The sequence below is a fragment of the Tasmannia lanceolata genome, unplaced genomic scaffold, assembly GCF_043159265.1.
Source record: "Tasmannia lanceolata isolate RefF3 unplaced genomic scaffold, GAP_Taslan_0.1 ptg000023l, whole genome shotgun sequence".
In the NCBI taxonomy this organism is placed as follows: domain Eukaryota; kingdom Viridiplantae; phylum Streptophyta; class Magnoliopsida; order Canellales; family Winteraceae; genus Tasmannia; species Tasmannia lanceolata.
Genome location: NW_027518700.1, coordinates 2999617 through 3019626, shown reverse-complemented (window position 1 = coordinate 3019626; position 20010 = coordinate 2999617). Strand labels below are relative to the sequence as shown.

The 20010-nt window shown below is 38.9% G+C and overlaps 1 protein-coding gene across 1 annotated transcript; it reads right to left on the bottom strand.

Moving 5' to 3' along the window:
* Positions 1 to 4058: 4058 nt before the first annotated feature.
* LOC143856368 (alpha-dioxygenase PIOX-like) lies at positions 4059 to 12724 on the bottom strand. Its single transcript, XM_077366563.1, has 10 exons — positions 12566 to 12724; positions 12197 to 12460; positions 10920 to 11069; positions 10660 to 10793; positions 8824 to 9037; positions 6392 to 6537; positions 5917 to 6144; positions 4866 to 5068; positions 4501 to 4744; positions 4059 to 4409 (listed from the first exon to the last, which is right to left on the bottom strand). Exons 1-10 carry the CDS (start codon positions 12683 to 12685, stop codon positions 4184 to 4186), a joined length of 1929 nt encoding a protein of 642 aa, XP_077222678.1. The 5' UTR covers positions 12686 to 12724; the 3' UTR covers positions 4059 to 4183.
* Positions 12725 to 20010: the final 7286 nt, after the last annotated feature.

Below are 20010 nucleotides of genomic sequence, written 5' to 3'. Positions count from 1 at the left end.
AAGTGACGATGGATGGGATGACTTTCAAAGAAAACCCAAAAGAAGTTTTACTTTTCCTCCTAGATAAGTCAAACCATTGAATAAGCCTAGCATTTATGGCTTGATTCTCAATCATAGGCACTTGTAAGTATGAAGTAGCCCCCTTGAAGGGGTATTGTTTTGGGTCACCATTTGTGTTTTCCTTATTTTTTGCATGTAGTTCCTTCTTTTGACCAGCTCGGTCGCTTTTGCTTGTATTTCCTCCCTTATTAATGTTAAAGTATAAAAGATTAATTACTGCCTTCTCCAACAGCTTAAGCTTTTGGAGTAAACTGGTAGTTTCACATGGTATCAGAGAAAATGACTGGGTTCAAACCTCTTGATAGCAAAAATTCCACATGCAATAGCCAAACCCAAAAAAGAGGCGCCACATGTGCCACGTGTAGGCCAACCCTAAAAAGAGGGGCCACACGGGAGGGGGAGTGTTAAAGTATAAAAGATTAATTACTGCCTTCTCAAAGAGCTTAAGCTTTTGGAGTAAACTGGTAGTTTCACAATTAATAGTATAACTACAATTCAAAAAAAGCAGCCCCATATAGCTCTAGCCATATCACTATCCACGAAAACATGGTCGAGAATCAAGATCCTCCACTTATACAGATTCAAGTCATTCAACCGCTTATAGCACTCATTGCACTTAACTTTGACAGGAACAACAACAAAGGTAACAATCTCAAATCACTTGGTTACTGGTGTCAGATTGGGCTCATTGGCATATGCTAGGGCTTTGAGAGTATTTGCTTTTATGCAAATGGAAGATGAGGTTCTGAAACAATGTATTAGATGTTTGCAAAGGCTTCCATATTCATAATCCATGATACCCATATATGGATACAGACATAGACATGGAGCAGAGACAGGCATTTTTCAAAATCTAGGACACAGATATGGGACACGAGTGTCCCATACCATGAGATACGACAAGAGATGTACAAATAAATTACCATAAAACTTAACTTCTATGACACATACTCAGTTCACATTTTACTGACACAGAAAGTATCTTGCTTTACCTCTTTATGAAAAAAATGAAAAATTCATTTTTTCAAATAACTCAACATGTTAAACAAGCATTCTAGATACCCATAAAACACAGCTCCTAGGACAAAACCATAATTCATTCTTTTATAATCTATTAATTAGTGACACAATTTTGACGTATTTCTATTTATCTAAATATGTTATATTTATTATGAACTAATAGTCTTGTTGGCATGTCAGCTTTGTCTATCCCTTGGGAAATATGGAAGGAACGTTGTAATAGAAGATTGGAAGGTAAAGAGAGTAGTACAAATTGGGTTATTCAGGAACTAGCGAATAATTTAATAGCAGTGAGTTCAAGCCAAAAATTCACCAAAGAAAACAATATGGTGGAGTGCTTAGCTTTGGAGCAAATTCAGATTGAACCACAGATGCAAAAAATCAGCAGGGATAATTGGATTTGGTGTGATCGGCCGATGATTGGTTCGTTCAGATTGAACCAAAGCAAAAGTTATATTTGCTTTTGCTTTCTTCTACGGGACATCTACCAACATGGTGGCTGAAGCGAGAGGGCTATTGGATGGCCTTAGGTTATGCAAAGCTTTTGGATTCAAGAATTTCATAGTAGAGTCAGACATCAAAGTTCTTATGGATTTCATCTCAAAGAAAGGGAGCCACCCTTGGACCATCTCTTTCTTATGGCCCGAAATTAATCATAGACCTCATGGACATCTTGGGCCCTCAACATCAGCACCGATTCAGAGAAGGTAACAAAGTGGCAGATGCTCTTGCAAATGAAGCGTGCAAATCTAGATCTCATCAAGTATTCCATGGCTGGTTAGAAACGCCTCGCATAGCCCGTGGGGGTGCAAGATGCGACGCTCATGGTTTTCCTAATATTCGTCCAAGCAAATGAACTAAGCAGGTGGTGTTGTTTAGGGTTTTTTGGTTCCCCGTTGTGTGTCGCTGTCTAGAGGCCAGGTTGATAGCCCTCCTCTTGTATTGTATCTTCATTATATAATATGTTGAGGCCCGCCCCGGGGTTGCAGTCCTTTCCGGGTTAACAAAAAAAAAATACACATTTGTCTTTTTATTTTTCAAAAAAAAAAAAAAAACCCTACTAGTCTTTCAGCAATAAATTCTTTTTTTTTTGAATGGCCACAACAACATATCTTCAATACCAATATACAATAAACTGCCAATATCAGGATACCCATCAAACACAGCTATTAGGACAAAACCTTAAGTTATTCTTTTATAATCTATTTATTAGTTACACAATTTAGGGTATGACTCTGTGCACCACCTTGTGACCATGTCTGATACCACAAGACATTTTCATATCTAAGTTATATGACTTTTCTTCCCCTTCACTCAATGACAAACAAAAATCTATAATTTTTAGTGACATACATGTGTAAATCACATTTGCTAGAAACTCCCAATCTGCTAATATAAAGTTTGTGGTACGCAATTGGGCTTGATTTTCCTGATAAAACGATAAGAAAAAAGATCTCAATTCCAATCCTACTTCAGTTCAATATTCTCATATAACCTCTCCTCATTGCACTTTTTATATCGAATTTCAAAGGGAAGTTTTTCAACAGGATAAGACCCATCAGTTTACCATACTCTAAATAGTACTAAACCCCATCCCCATTAAATTCATTCTACAATACCAATAGATACAATGCGTTTAAATAGAAAAAAAGAAGAAGAAGCAAGAAAATGTACACTTCTACCTCACTAACAGGAAGCTTCAAATCCCGCAGGGTAATTCTCCCAATTTCAACACCTTCCAGAAATTTGGCAAAAAAACCAGTAATGTACAGAAATAGCCTAGGGGTGTCTATGGACCCGGATGGTCCGATGGACCCAAAGAATCCGAACGTCAATGAACGTAATGAGGTGACCCACAAAGTCCTAGTCCTAAATTCCATCATAAGATTAAGGCTTACAAAATTCAGTTATTTAGCTTTCCAAACGAAATATTAAACAAAGCAATAAAGAAGAACAAATCACAAGATGCACACAATGAGATTTTATGTGGTTCGGCCAAACGACCTATGTCCACGAGCAAGAACATCATATGCCACTATGAGAACTAATTAATAAAAAGATTACCATAGGAATAACTCTTAGCCCATAAATCATAACACTTTTACTTAGTCTTCTCAACTAAGATTATACACAAATCAAATAGAATAAACGACCTCCACTCAATTTCTCACCACAAGAGAAAAATTCCATTAAGAAACCTCTATTTTTCTCTCATTCCTCCCACTCAAATTCTCCTTCTCTCTGTAATATATATAGAATTTCTCCGAGCACAAGACCTAGTTCTAGACTAATTAGGAGACTAATGCAGTGCAAACTTGGCAGCCATGTCTCCTGACTAATTGCTTCTCCCAAATTTAGCACTTCACTCTTTTATATTTTGTGTAGGGATGAGATTAATCACACTAAAATACATGTCCTTTTAAACTCAACCCTTCACAGAAGAGTGAAAGGCTTATTTCTAGGCTATGCACAATCTCAAAATAAAAATGTGTACTGTGAACATTTATAGGGGTCGATGCCCTTCTGTGCCTTCAATTTCATGACCAACCTACAACAATGCCCACTTTCAATTTTACCAAAATTTACCTCCTCACAAAAAGTGCACCCGACTCCACCTAATTTCGGCTTGTATGATGCACATTAAATTGCAATGGGGTTGGGTACAATAGGCCATGCGACCACATTTAAGACAAACAAAAGGAGGTGAAAATATCATTTCCCTTAAAACAAAAATTAGCATGAAGCCTTAATCACTTGTATGGGGTACCACTTCTTAACTAGTGGTGGCTCACCAGATCAACGGTACTGATCACGCACATTGTGAAGTGTGGGGCCCAAGGTGGTGACTAGGAAAGAAATCTAATGTTTCATTTGTACCATTAATTACTCCAAAGACTTCTATAAGTGGAAAATTATGGGACCCTCCTTTGTTTTGCTGGGAACTTGCCCAATGTAGAGAAGGGACCATACGTACTGTAGATGGTGAATAGGGTTTTATTGAAATACAAATAAAAAATACAATAGAGAAAGAGAGAGAGAGAGGTTTTTATGGAATCACACATAGGAAATACAAGTAATTACTAGAAGTCATGTAGGAAACTACTTAATGAGGGAAGCGAAGATAGAGAGGAATGGGATTGTGAGCATTTGGAGGGGAATCCCACACTGAGAATGCACTTGTGGAGTTCATCCACTTCTCTGTTATTTTCGGATAATGGCGATTGATAACATCTCTCAGACTCTCCGTCGTGTTCACCCACTCAAACCCTTTCTTTGTGTACGTCTCTTCGTTAAAATAGGTAGTAAAGAAACGATCTGCCTCTAACCTCCTGCAAAATTCAATCAAATCATGTCATATACACCGTGCTTGTGTGTATCATAAGCATTAACATTAACCTTTAAAAATTCAAAATTTGGTACCTTGAGGCCATTACAGTGAATATGAAGAATGCGGTCTCGCTGATGGCGAATCCCGTGATCTTCTTCTCGGCCATGAGACCCACAAGTAAATCGAGCCTCTCTACATCATCACCGTACAATTCGCGAAGGATTTGAATTGCTTCAACATTATCTGTTAGATCTTCCCATTTGGAGATTGGGATCATGAGCATGCTTCTTCGAAACTCGTTGTATCGAGCAACATTCCTCTCCCTGTCTCTATAAACTGGAGGTCCACCGAACAAAGATTAGATGTTACATGGAGAACTAGGTGTATCATCCCACCAAATGACAAAAGTACCCTTTAATTATAAGTAATTTGTCTAGTGAAGAATAGAAATAATTACCTTCTAGGGCAGCCAAGTCTACGTGATCCGGTCTCTCTCTTCCTTCTATATCCTGTGCAATAATGTCTCTAAGCCATTGTGGATAGTTCCAGAGTTCAAGAGCTCCACTTGCTTGGTGTCCCATGGACACCATTTGCTTTGTAAATCCAATTTCAGATAAGGTTTTTTCACCTTTAAGGCCTATCAAATCTGTCATGGGAACCCTGATTTTTGTCATCAATAACAAATAATCAGAACCATCTAATGATAACCAGTAAACTCCCTTTTATAGCTCGATTTCTTTTTTGAAGTATGAATGATTAAAATAGCAATCAAAACTCCTTGTTGACCTATGAATGATTAAAATAACGCCGACTCTTACAGCTTAAGCTTTTGGAGTAATTGGTTGTATTCACATGGTATCTATTGAAGTAAAAATGATTAAATAACACCAACTCTAACAGCTTAAGCTTTTGGAGTAATTAGTTATTTCACATGGTATCAGAGCTATTGCCTTGCGGCAGGTCCTGAGATCAAAACCCAACAACTCATTGATACTAAAAATCTAAGTGTATAGCCAACCCTATTGAAGTATAAGTGATTAAATAACACCAACTATAACAGCTTAAGCTTTTGGAGTAACAGGTCGTTTCACAGTATCAAAGCTAATGTCTCACGGTAGGTTATGGGGTTCAATACCCAACAACTCCTTGATATTAAAAATCGACATTTATGGCCAACCAAAAGCGGGGCCAACCCTAGACAAAAAAGAGGGGCCTCATGAGTGTTGGAAGTATAAATGATGAATAACACCAACTCTAACAGCTTAAGCTTTGGAGTAATTAGTTGTTTTACACTCCTTTGCCTCTCTTGAATTATGACAGAAGCAACAGAGTACTCGACTGAGTACACGACCACATCGCCCCAAGTTGACTAGGATTTCCTTTGAGCACATTTTAGCCCGCATCCTCATTTTTAAATAATAATTTGTGTTGACTTTCCAAACAATTTGGATTATACCCATGAGAGAGAGAGAGAGAGAGAGAGAGAGAGAGAGAGAGAGAGAGATTACTCTTCAAGTAGTGGTGGAGATTTGTTTGGTCCTGTGGAGGCAGTGATGTCTCTGAGGAGGAGGTGATCAGGAAGAAGAGAATGCATTCTATAAACACTGGTAAATTCTTCTGTTAATGAATATGGGACCCCATGGTTCTCTGGCCTCTTCAACCCCACAAGCCCTCCCAAAATGGCTCCCCCTACATGCCCAAATGCATCCTTAAATCTCTTCCCTAGCAATCCATACCTGAAAAGCAACAAAGTCATATTACAAAACAGTTATGCCATAATTTTCAACAATTAATTGTTCAGTGTATAACCAGTTCACGCTGTCTAATCAAGATCAGAAGCTAGTGATGATGGGTCCACCCATGAAGTTCATTCTCATAGATCATCACAGACCAATCAGGGTCAAACAGAAACAGATATACACCCTAGCTCAGTGTATACGCTATATGTGGTTCCATTTTTATGGTCTTATATGTTTTTGTTACCAATTTGCACGCATGGAGGCCAGCATAGTATCAGTTTTGAGCAGCTCAACAGTCCAATCGATGGTGTGGATCTTTGCAATTACAGCTGCTGTCACAAGTCTTGCATGGCGGTATAGCTCTTCATCGTCCATGCTCGGATATTCCCTCTGCAACAAAGAGATACATAGTAAAAAAAAGAGATACATGGTAAAAAGAAATCACTGCATGAATTATACTGGTTAATTTCTTATATAATTACATTGGAATGATATTCCCACCACCATTTGTTTTTCTTTTCTAAAGATATACTAAAGACGTACTAGTATTCTGGGCCCATGTTATGCATGGTGTAAAATGGTGGGCTCAAGACAAGGTGTAAAAGGTGGGCCCCACCTCATAAAAACCTGAGGTGTAAAATGGTAGGTTCCACCCCATAAAAAAAACATGGTTTCCACGGTGTGAAATGGACCCCACACTAATGCCTGAGTTTAGGTGGAGATGGTGCAGGTCACAATACATCAAAACATGAGATGTAAAATGGTGGACCCCACTGATGCAGAACGTGCGGCGTGGATCAAATCTTTTATTTTTATATTTTCTATTTTCGTCATTTTATTTGTAGTATTTTTTCGGGGTGTCAAAACTTGTCTATTTAGCTTGATTTTGGTGTTTTTAAAAGGTTTTTCGATTACCTATCTAAAGAGCCCAAGATAATGCAATTTGGACTTAATTTGGCTAAGTTATAGACAGTTTTAGGATATGATAAGTGTCTATTATGGGATTACTATTTTAGGATTATCTTAGTCATATTTACTGCTTTTATTTCTATTGCTTTAGATAGAAGAGGGCGAATAATTGTTAGGCAAGTATTTAGGGGTGCTATTCTTAGGTTTTGGCTCTCTATATAATGTAATGGCATGAGGAAAGAAAGATATAGATTGAATAAAGTTTATTTTTGGACATCACTTGTGAAGAGAGCATTGGCTCTTTCACATGGGTGAATGAGCATTGCTCCTTTCACGTGTTATATTGGAGTGTTCCTCCTTTCACGTGGCATGGGTTTTCAAGTCCTCACAAGATTATTTTAGTTGTTGATTGTAGGGCTGTTCACTATACGGTTATAACCGAAATAACCGACCGAACCGAATCCAGTCGGTTATTTCGGTTCGGTTAAATGGTAATTCAGTTCGGTTGCGGTTTCTATTACTAATAAATTTCGGTTTTCGGTTTCGGTGTCGGTTTTTATTAAAATAATTCGGTTAGAACCGAAAAACCGAATGGGGAGGATTGCCATATGTAATTTTATTTGTCTCAATCTGTTCCCTTCCTATGCTCATTTGTTTTTTAGTGAATTAAAAAATGTATCACTCAACAGCTTTTAATTACTTTTGACTAAAACCACATGATTTCCTTAAAACCATGGGCTGGTTTTCATTAAAACCAACAGCTTTTTTACTACTTTTGAGCAAAACCACATGGTTTCCATAAAACCATGGGCTGGTTTTCATTAAAACCATGGGTTGTCAATTTCAAATTTTCAAGTTCGTATGAAAGGGGAGGGAAACATCATTCCCAGGAAAAGACAAAGTATTAAGGGTGGAAACTTAAAAGACTTAAAGGGGTTTTCTAGTAATTTTGATAAACAAACAGTCAAAAGACTCAAAACACCCTCTTTTCAGATTTTCTAGTTTTCTTTGGGCATTTGCTTTCTAGAGTTTTGAGGTTTTCCACTTTTATTTTTGCCCAAACAACGCTTTTGAGTTCCTTCCGATGACTCCTCCTTCTCCGGCAGGCAGTGGGATCTCCTCCTCTTCCTTCTCCGGTGGCATCTCCTCCATAGTTCCACCTCCTCTTCTCTGGTGGGATCTCCTCCTCCTCCTCTTCTCCGGCTCCCGGTAGGACTCCAAAAACCCTCTCCTCCTTCTGCAGTTCTTCTCTCTATTTTTTTTTACAGATTTAATCGATTTTACAGATTTAATGGGGAAATGCATTTCGGTTATAACCGAAGTAACCGAACAACCGAATTCTTGTTTCGGTTTCGGTTTGGTTCGGTTAGTGTATATTTCGGTTACAGTTTCGGTTACCTTTTTTAGATGACCGAAATTTTCCGGTTCGGTTATTTTCGGCAAAATTGGTTCGGTTATAACCGAATGCACAGCCCTAGTTGATTGTGTTGATTTCTATCTTTTGTTGCCGCTCCATGCTCCCTGCATCACCCACCCCATCGTTGCATGATTGCATGAGGTATAAAATAGTGGGTCCCACGTTCTATATGCATGGGTTTGGGTAGAGATGGTGGGCCACCAAATTACATGTAAAATGGTGGCCCCACCCATGCTGTGCTTGGGTATAAAATGTTGGGCCCCAACCTATCAAAATAAAATACGACAAAAGGTTTTCCAGTAAAAAAATTTATTGTAAAGAAAACGAATGACAATGTAAAGAAGAGGTACCTTGAGAGCATCACAGACAGCATTGTGCTCCATGATGAAGAGAGCTTGAAGAACAGACACTCCAGCCCAGCTGTTTCGAACATCTCCTGAAAGTGCTACTCCTTCTTGATCGTGAAGAAGAAGACCATTTGGTGAGAGCTTTAGTTTTCCATCTTTAAAGGTTCTTACTTTTGCCAACTTCTCAGCATTGCTCCCATATACAGCACTCCCATCCCTTCAAATCATCAACATTATATTATTTCCTCCACTATGTGAGTATAATACCATATTTACTTCAGATTATTTAAAGCTATGCTATAACTAGACATTAAAAACCAAAATGTAAAGGAGGGAATGCATAAATATATATTAATAAACCTAATTTTTCCTTTTTGAATTGACCAATGTTTTGTTAAGGTAAAGAATTGCGTTAGGGCATCGCCGATGGCCACGTGTAGGGTGATCGGGTCCATTAATATATTGCGGGCCATCACAAGTCCATTTTAGTGTCCTTGGTCCCACTCTCATAGGATGATTTTAGACCTTTGATCGAGTAGGATGAAAAAGATGTCTGTAGAAGTGTTTTCCTTATTTTTTGACAAAATAGGTGAAACAAGGAGACCAAACCGTTTTCCATTATGTGATCTCTTGTTAGATTTTTTCCCAAAAGGTGGCAGCATTTCCACCTTGTGTTTGCCCGTTTTGAAGAGAAATCAAACAGAAGTGGTTGAAATATCAATTCCATTACAAACATTTTGACTATTGAGAAAACTTGAGGGGGAAGAAAAAGTAAAAGTATATGTTTTCCATTTCCTCGCAGTCTTTGGTTGCCATTTACCATTCACACGTCAGACCTTGTTAGTAGGGCTGCAACTTGGGTCGGGCGGGTCGGGTTTTGGAGAACCCAACCCTACCCGAGAAATATCTCGGGTCGGGTCGGGTTTTTTTTCGGAAAACCCACGATTCCCAAACCCGGCCCTACCCATGATAAATCTCGGGTCGGGTCGGGTCGGGTCGGGTTTTTTCACGTTGACGCAATTTTTTAAGGAAAATTCTTGTTTGGCAAGCCAACTCAACTCATAGAAGTAGAAATTACACTCACATTACACTTGAATCAAACAATGATGTAATTACACTCACATTACACTTGAATCAAACAATGCCGTAATCAAACAATGTTGTAATTACAATCAAACAATGCTGAATCAAACGCTTGAATCAACTCAACTCATAGAAGCAAAAATTACACTCACATACAATAACAGTGGGTGCGTGGGTTTTCACTTTTAACTTAGAAAAAAATGTACATACTATAACTTATGTAACTCGGGTCGGGTCGGGTCGGGCCCCTTCAAACCCGGCTCGACCCGAGATTCATGCGGGCTTTTGAATGCTCAACCCGGCTCGACCTGAAACCCATGAAACCTGAACCCGACCCAGGTTATTTTCGGGTCGGGTCGATGCGGGTCGGGTAAAACCCGGCTCGAGTTGCAGCCCTACTTGTTAGCTGTAAAATTTCCAAATGCAAGCCTTTCCTTTCAAATCAAGAGAAAAAGGAAAGTAAAGAAACGGAAATCTCTAGTCCTACTTCTATACTACACAAATCCAAAGGAACCCTTATAAAGCCTCCCATTGGTCACTTTTTGTGGACCCACAAAGGTGGACCCGCTATACAAACCAATGAGAAGCTTTTTAAGCCACTTAAACGCTGGGAAGGTCCCTGCGCAGCTAGGCAGGAACACTTTCCTCTAATAATAATAATATGATATAATATGATATAATATATTATAATAATAACAACATAACAAAACGAGGACGACAACTAAAGTAATTAAGAAGCATTGCAGAGAGCATTACCACCAAGGTGTCCGTGTATTCAAGTGCCCCTTCTTGATCTCGTAAAAACCAGTTGGAACCTCTTTAGTCTTGTAGAATTTGAATGATTTAAGTGGGCATTCGCTAGCCACTGAACTTGGTGCAACCAGTTCAATCTAAAACCATTCAAATCAAAGAAAAAAAATGGTAGTAATTAGCACTGGTTATTTATCTACAAATGCCCATAAAAAACATCTTCACACATTGCACCGTTTCTTTTCTTTTATTTGTTTTTTTATTACCTGGTTGGTATCCTCAAGGTGGTCGATCCAGTCATGAATCATGAACTGAATCCAAGATGCAGCGATCATGTTGAACTGTTTTCCGGTGTCGATGAGATCTCTCCGTGCTAGAAGTTTGGTGGCCACCACCATGGGATCTGGCTTCATTAGCTACACCAAGCCATCAAAAATCACGATAAATATCTGTGGGCAGTTAAAAAAAATACTTACCACGCTCCTGTCATAATAGTGTTAGAATCTGTGAGATCTCGTCTAACCTACTAGTCTAATCTACCACCAAGATGATCCAACGGTGAGATCTCAACCCAATCCAGCAGTGATATCTCACATATTCTAGCTAACAAATAAAACTTATTGCGCCAAACAATGAGATCGAGGGTGGAGATATCAGTTATAGATGTGATTTGGAAGCCAAATACATGAGGGTTTTCAAATATGAGAAAAAAATTGATGCAACTCGTAGATTTGCTCTATATTATGGTGAAACTAATTGTATGAATTGGATGAATAAATGTTCTCATTATTGATCCAGCCGATACATATGATAGGCCACACCCAAAGAAAATTGCATCATTGACCGATCCTAACCATCAAATTGGATTTAATTTGATAGTGTGAAACAATTCATATGGACCAGTTGCAAGCTATATGTTGCATTAGTATGGACACAAGTGCCGAAATCTAACACTTCGAGTATCGGATTCAGCGAAGCTTGAAAAGAAAGATTAGTGGATTCGCCAAAATATTTTAATAAATTCTTAATTTTAAATTTTTTACATAATAATATGATTATAAGAAGTAATATGTAAAATAATTAATAGCTAGAGTAAATATTATTATTTGCTTCATATAAACATACTTACTAATATGATGAATAAAATTCAAAACATGCAGTAATTGTAAACTTGTGGTAGTAGTATTCGGGAAAAAAATATAAAAGAGATCTAGAATTGTCACAATGAATCTTGAACAATTAAAATCCGACTCGTAGCCAACATGGTTACTTCACCCATTTAGAAGAATCCATGAAACATGAGTCACCTCCAACGTGTAGCCAACATGGTTACTTCATTCATTCAGAAGAATCCATGTAACATGAGTCACCGGCATGACTAGCAGGCACAAGTTATTGCACCACAATATGATGCAAACAAATTGTACCAAACTGTCCATCAATTTATATGTGACTTGACGAGAATAACTAAGAAAATGAACAATGCATGATTGATTAGTATTTATGAGCCATGCGGCTTCTTGTAGAAATGGAAAACAAGTACCTCGTCTTTCTGTTCCACAGGAGGCATGTTTCTTCCAAAGAAAGTGCCTTCGCTACCGGTATCATCACCGAAAGGATCGTTATACTTCCCATCAGATGTTCTATATGGATAATCTGCAGGGTTAAAGCGCACTCCAACTGGAGTGGGGCCGACGTTGAGTAGGTTGTATTCTTGGTGAAGATGACGACGGATCGCCAAATAAATCAAAGCCAAGAACACAGGTAATCTGTGCCATATCCCTAGTTTATCGACGTAATGCATCACCTACAAAAATAACAGGAGGAAAAGAGAAAGACATCTTAGTATGGCCAAAATGACTCAAAACCAAGAGCATAAGCTAAGATGAGAAGGGTTTTTTTTTTTTTTTACTAGGAAGAGAAGCCTGTCAATGAGAGTCATCCTTGCTAAAACTCCATGAAAGTGTGGATGGATGATGCTGTGGAAAGGATGAAGGAAGAGAGACTTGATGGATTCCAAAGAAAAAGCCATGATTCTTTGATCTATAACCCTATCCAATGAAGACCGAAGAGGCAAAACATGCATATTTATAGTTGCACAAAGTTTGAATAGTTCCTAGAGATGAGTTGATGTCCGCTGATAACATGGCCGGGGTCCATAAAAAATAATCATTAGTAATTTAGTTGAGGCTTCTTAATTAATTTCATAATAGGGAAACGTTTTCTGAGCGATACCTCAGATAAGTTATCTGAGCAAGAGCTCAAAAAATCATGTGGGCCCACATTGTTTGGATGATCCAAAGCATTCATTTGATAGGCCCTTACATAGATAGGGTGTGCCCAAAAAATCAGCTCCATAGGATCATCTTAACCCTTCAATTTTTGGAGGTTTAAAATGGACAGATTTGTGGAGGTTTATACATATCCACTTTAACCTCCACAAATCGAAGGGTTAGGATAATCATATGGACCAGATTTTTTGTGCACACTCTATCTATCTTTGGACTATCCAAATGAATGCTTTGGATCATCCAAACAATGTGGGCCCATATTTTTTTTTTGAGCTCTTGCTCAGATAACTCATCTGTGGTATCGTGCAGAAAACATTTCCCATATGAATAGTTCCTACATTTCCCATATGAATAGTTCCTAGAGGGGGCCTATAAAAAATAATCACTAGAAATTTAGTTAGGGTTTCTTAATTAATTATTTCGCACAATGCATCTTTGCCCGAACGTGGAAAGCACGTTGAAAAGGTCATTTCCTTCAATTTTATTCTTTTGACAAAGTGTCGCTTTCCGCATGCCAAAGTTGAACATGAAAGTAAGAAACAAAATGTCGGGGTGTACTTATCCCTAGAAAGAAATAAATCACTGACTTTTATTTGTAATGTACAAAACTAAAAATCAACATTCATGATGAAAATTATACGGGAAATTATATTTTCAACCCCCTTTTTGTTTGCCTTTTCTTAACAATGACTTAGTTTTTAGGTAAAAGTGGTGGAAATGTTTGAAGTTGAATGGAAATATCATATCCCATATTTACTCCCCTTTTGATTACAAGGGACACCCAGCGCCAGTGTACGTGGCAATCAAACCCACCGGATTCTTCTGACGTCAAGTACATTAGCCTCCCTTCAGTCATTGATACACTGGCGCTGGGTGTCCTTAGTAATCAAAAGGGGCGTAAATATCACTTCCCCAACATGTCTTCTTTGAAAAATATTATTTCTCGAAGGTTGAATAATAATTTATAGTGAAGAGATAAGATCTAAAACAGGATGTGGATAATGTCACTGTAATCCGTACTAATATCACATTGAAAAATATCGTGAAGAGATGTTATACTAATCACATTGTTGAAAATATATAGTCAGAATATAGAGAAACGTGCTTTATGGAGAGGAGTCTAAGAAAATTTCTTTTACAAATAGTTGTTAGATCTCAAGGATCTTCCATACAAACACTGACAGATAAAGAGAACTTCATATGGGTAACGTGCCTAGCTGTATGTCAAGTTGAGAGAGACAACCCAACAAAGGAAACTCGCCCACAGGAGGAGTTAACCTATGGACCTTATTATATTGAAAGATAGTAATGTTTTGATAAGTTCTTTATCAAGACCTACAAGAGTTGATCTTTGGTGTGAGTTCTTTATCATGACATAAACGAGTTGAGCTTTGGTGGGATGCCTCTATCAATGAACAACTTCTTGGACTTTACGTTCTTGAGATGCTAAATCTTGTCTCCTTTTTTTTTTAATGGAAAATGACCTAGAGTAGGACCTAAAATGGGACCCGCAGTAAGAAAATGCCATGTGTTAAAGGCTTCAAAACAACCCGCTCCGTTCCTCTTGGTTTCCCTAGCATTACTTTTTTTTATAGGCTTCAAAACAACGTGCTCCGTTCTAGAAATAGGAACTACGTACTACGATTATATAATAACCAAAATAACCTTATTTAAGGGTTTTAAGTAACAAAATAATAGGGGTGTCATCGGATCCACTTCGGATCGGATCCACCTATGTCACAGTCACGATCCATTCAAATTCCTTATCGGTCGGATCGGATTCGGATTGTTCTTCGGATCCTACTTTCCGTGTCACGATCACGATCCATTTTAAATCGGACCGTCCATCGGAGTGTCCTATTATGTCCTAGCAAACGGAGTACACAATTAAATTTTTTTAAAAAAGAATTAAAATGTCAGTCCACCATAATGAAAAGCAGTGATCGACTTCAAAGAAGTGACTAAAAACAGGGAAAAAATATGTATCCACTACCCAATATTCTGAGAAGATAATAGAAACAAAAAACTAAGCAGGAGTTTTCCGTGCTCACTGCTTGGATGCTAGGAAGGCAAGTTTGGGGTGATGGCGAGGGTGAGAGCAATGACTAGAGGGTGAGAGCAATGACTAGGGACAAAACATTAATGTCAATGGGGTAGATGGGTTAGGTTTACGATAGGAAGATGAGATGTTCGTTCCACAAATGGGGAAGGGTTACTTACACGGGAAGGAAGAGAAGATTTATTTCGAAAAGGAAAAATGAGATTTCGTTCAATAAAGATGGAAACAGATAACTACTAAAAGAATATGGCTATTTTGATGAGAATACCCCCACTTAACATTGATGTTGTAATGATTTTGGGGGTATTTCTGTAAGATGATTTCGGATCGTGACTGTCCCTAAGGACTTTCGCAGCATGCCTGGATCCGATCCGAAAATTTTCGGATCATATGATTTGGAATCCGAAATATGCCCATGGACCCTCTTGATATGCTTATATCCCGTTCATTAAAGTTCGGATTCGGATGGTCCATCGGACCGTCTGGATCCATTTACACCCCTACAAAATAACCTTACTTAAGGGTTTTAACTAGCAATCCCTTTAAATATTCAAGGGAATGCCGTGTCCAGCTGCCGCATATGACAAATGTTGACCTGCCCTTTTTGTCCAGCCAATGATTAGATTAGGAGCACTGCTAGGAAAACGGGAATCCGTTTTGGGAAAAAAAAAACGGGCATCAATAAATGGAGCCACGTCCACTAAAAGACAAAAGAAGAGACTTCAAATTCCCATAAAAGCAATAAATACACCTTTAAAATGGTTAAATCACCGGTGATGTCCATCCCGTTTTTATTTTCAACACGGAATCATGTTTTCAAAGTGTTTTCCTTAGATTAGATTTTATAAATGGTTTTCAACAGTAGATGGACTTCTCGCCATTCATACTTTCTAGTTAGTTGCATCCGGCCACAGAGATTTTTGGCCGACGACTCACTGAGAATACACAATGCACCGTGGCATGGGCTGTGGGTTGTAGGGTGCTAGTGGTACTTTTTTGCACTTTGCATGTACATGAGGAGTAATTGGAGCACTGAAACTTTTTCGTTGATCATGATCTTAATCGATCGGTGCCATTGTATAGTGTATGATCTCGAGCGGCTGAGATCTGGCCATTAAGATTCCGCTCGGATGTGCTCCAACAGTTAGTGCTTGATCGGATGTGATCTGGAGCGTAGGATCACATGGTAACAGGACCTAAACGAGTTGATAAGTTTTTTATCAGGACCTAAACGAGTTGATCTTTGGTGGGATGTCCCTAACGATGAACAACTTCTTGGACTTTACGTTCTTCAAATGCTAAATCTTGTCTCCTTTTTATTTATTTATGGAAAATGACCTAGAGTAGGACCTACAATGGGACCTGCAATGAGAAAATGCCATGTGTTAAAGGCTTCGAAACAACGTGCTCCGTTCCTCTCGGTTTCCCTAGCATTACTCTTTTTTTATAGGCTTCAAAACAACCTGCTCCGTTCTAGAAATAGGAACTACATACTATGATTATATAATAACCAAAATAACCTCTTTTTTTTAAATGGAACCAAAATAACCTTATTTAAGGGTTTTAAGTAACAAAATAATACGGGTGTCAACGGATCCACTTCGGATCGGATCCACCTATGTCACAGTCATGATCCATTCAAATTCCTTATCGGTCGGATCGGATTCGGATTGTTCTTCGGATCCTACTTTCCGTGTCACGTTCACGATCCATTTTAAATCGGACCGTCCATCGGAGTGTCCTATTATGTCCTAGCAAACGGAGTACACAATTAATTTTTGTTTAAAAAGAGTTAGAATGTCAGTCCACCATAATGGAAAGCAGTGATCGACTTCAAAGAAGTGACTAAAAACAGGGAAAAAATATGTATCTACTACCTAATATTCTGAGAAGATAATAGAAACCAAAAACTTAGCATAAGTTTTCCGTGCTTACTGCTTGGATGCTAGGAAGGCAAGGTTGGGGCGATGGCGAAGGTGAGAGCAATGACCAGAGGGTGAGAGCAATGACTAGGGACAAAACATTAATGTCAATGGGGTAGATGGGTTAGGGTTACCGATAGGAAGATGAGATGTTCGTTCCATAAATGGGGAAGGGTTACTTACACGGGAAGGAAGAGAAGGTTTATTTCGAAAAGGAAAAGGAGATTTCGTTCAATAAAGATGGAAACCGATAACTACTAAAAGAATATGCCTATTTTGACGAGAATACCCCCACTTAACATTGATGTTGTAATGATTTTGAGGGTATTTCTGTAAGATGATTTCGGATCGTGACTGTCCCTAAGGACTTTCACAGCATGCCTGGATCCGATCCGAAAATTTTCGGATCATATGATTTGGAATCCGAAATATGCCCATGGACCCTCTTGATATGCTTATATCCCGTTCATTAAAGTTCGGATTCGGATGGTCCATCAGACCGTCTGGATCCATTTACACCCCTACAAAATAACCTTATTTAAGGGTTTTAACTAGCAAGTCCCTTTAAATATTCAAGGGAATGCCGTGTCCAGCTGCCGCATATGACAAATGTCTACCTGCCCTTTTTGTCCAGCCAATGATTAGATTAGAGCACTGCTAGGAAAACGGGAATCCGTTTTGGGAAAAAAAAAGGGGCATCAATCAATGGAGCCACGTCCACTAAAAGACAAAAGAAGGGAGTTCAAATTCCCATAAAAGCAATAAATACACCTTTAAAATGGTTAAATCAACGGTGATGTCCATCCCCTTTTTATTTTCTACACGGAATCCTGTTTTCAAAGTGTTTTCCTTAGATTAGATTTTATATATGGTTGTCAACAGTAGATGGACTTCTCGCCATTCAGACTTGGAACTTAGTTGCATCCGGCCACAGAGATTTCTGGCCGACAACTCACTGAGAATACGCAATGCACCGTGGCATGGGCCGTGGGTTGTAGCGTGCTAGTGGTACTTTTTTGCACTTTGCATGTACATGAGGAGTTATCGGAGCACTGAAACTTTTTTGATTGAATTTTAGTCGTTGATCATGATCTTAATCGATCGGTGCCATTGTGTAGTGGATGATCTCGAGCGGCTGAGATCTGGACTGTAAGATTGCGCTCGGATGAGCTCCAACAGTTAATGCTTGATCGGATGTGACCTGGAGCGTAGGATCACACGGTAACGGTCGGTGCCGATTGAGTGCTTGCAAAGCCGTTGGATCATAATTACTCACATATCAATGATCACAAACCAATCGGATGCGATCTGAGCCGCAAATTGGCGATCAATCGTGATTTAACAGTTGTGGGGAGGATGCGGATTTTACTAAGACCAACAATCACTTCAGGATTGATCTGGACCATGGTTTAAAATTTAGGTTTCGGTACCGGTTTCGAACCCCACAGAAATTTCGGCCAAAATCCGGCGAAACCATAAAAGACTATTTTATTTGATATAAAATTTCGACGTTTCGGCCGAAGTTTTGGTAAAATATTAATTTAATTTAAAAAAAACAGATTTTTGAGTGAATTTCGGCCGAAATAAAATACCATTTCGGGTATCACTGATTTCGGTGTGGGTAATTTCGGATTTCGGTCGAAATTTAAAACCATGATCTGGACTATAGAGTGGTGATTGAGCACGAGCTCAACTCAACTAAGCCTTTGTCCCAAACTAGTTGGGGTCGGCTTTTCTATAGGATTGATTTTATAAATTGAGCGCGAGCTGACGGCCAAATTTTATCCCGATCTGATCAGGTGTACTACAAAATGTGTAATTCAAACAGAAAAGACACATGCAAGTATATAAAATGACCAGAAACTCATCATTTCATATACCATAGGAAAATCTACAGAAACAGACAATTAGCTTCTCACTTGATAAATCCAAGGGTGGTTCTGGTTTGTTTACGTTCGTGCAATATGTCAACCATGGCCACCATGGGCGGTACCCCTTAACCCTCAGAGAAAATGGAGGAGATGGAGTCCGTCCATTTGGGAGCTCGGTGATGGTAGTCACATCCTGTCATGGGATTCAAACGGCCGCATCCTCTGAGCAGCGCAGCACAACCAGATGAACACTTGTAGGTACGTGCATTTATCGAATCTCCATTCATTTTACTTTGCTCACATCAGTATTGATTTCACCAGTCACCGGACGAGATGTAAGGATTGGATCGCACCCTGAGGGTTTGGACTAGTGATCTCCCTTTAAGATCTCTCCCCTCTTGTTGAATCCCTACAAAACTCTAGGTTCTCTGCGCAGATCTTCACCCTTAACATCAATAAGGTGTTGGGATCCCCTTATTTTAGCTGACATTGGCATAACAAAAATCAATTCAAGAGTAAATTATTTATACGCAAAAATAATTTTGGAGATGATATTCCCCAACCCCTCGCCCTTAGGCCCTGTTCGTTTGAGATTGTGACAACCGATTGTGAGCTTCCCAGCTGATTATTGGACTCGAAATTAATGTAATTTTCACTCCACTAATCAGTCGAGGGGCTCACAATATATGGTTTCACAATTTCAAACGAACAAGGCCTTAATGTTTTTCGTGAGAATGGTTCACTGCTTGATGATAAATTCACCCCCCTTTAACTTTTTTCTTTGCCTTTAAAACCTAATGAATAACATGTGTGTTGTAACTGTTGTTTTGGGGGGGGGGGGGGAGTGAAATTTTCTTATTTGAATTGCAGGAAAAATACTAAAGGGAGAAAATGTTATCTTTGGAAAACTTTTCCTTCCCATGAAGCTTCATCTTAAATTGAAGCTTCCTCAGCATTGGTCCAAGCTATTATTATTTTCCACGTGTATTCAACCAATGGAAAATTAGGAAATTATGTAAAAGCTTTTCCTTTCCAAACTTTTCTCGAAAATGCTTGCACTTAAGGGTGTCAATTTTGGAGCCCGAGGCTCGCTCGAGCTCGGCTCGCTCGAGCTCGGCTCGAATCCTTAACGAGCCGAGCCGAGCCGGCTCACCAGGCTCGTTAAGCTTAACGAGCCGAGCCTAATTTAGGCCAGGCTCGGCTCGGCTCGGCTC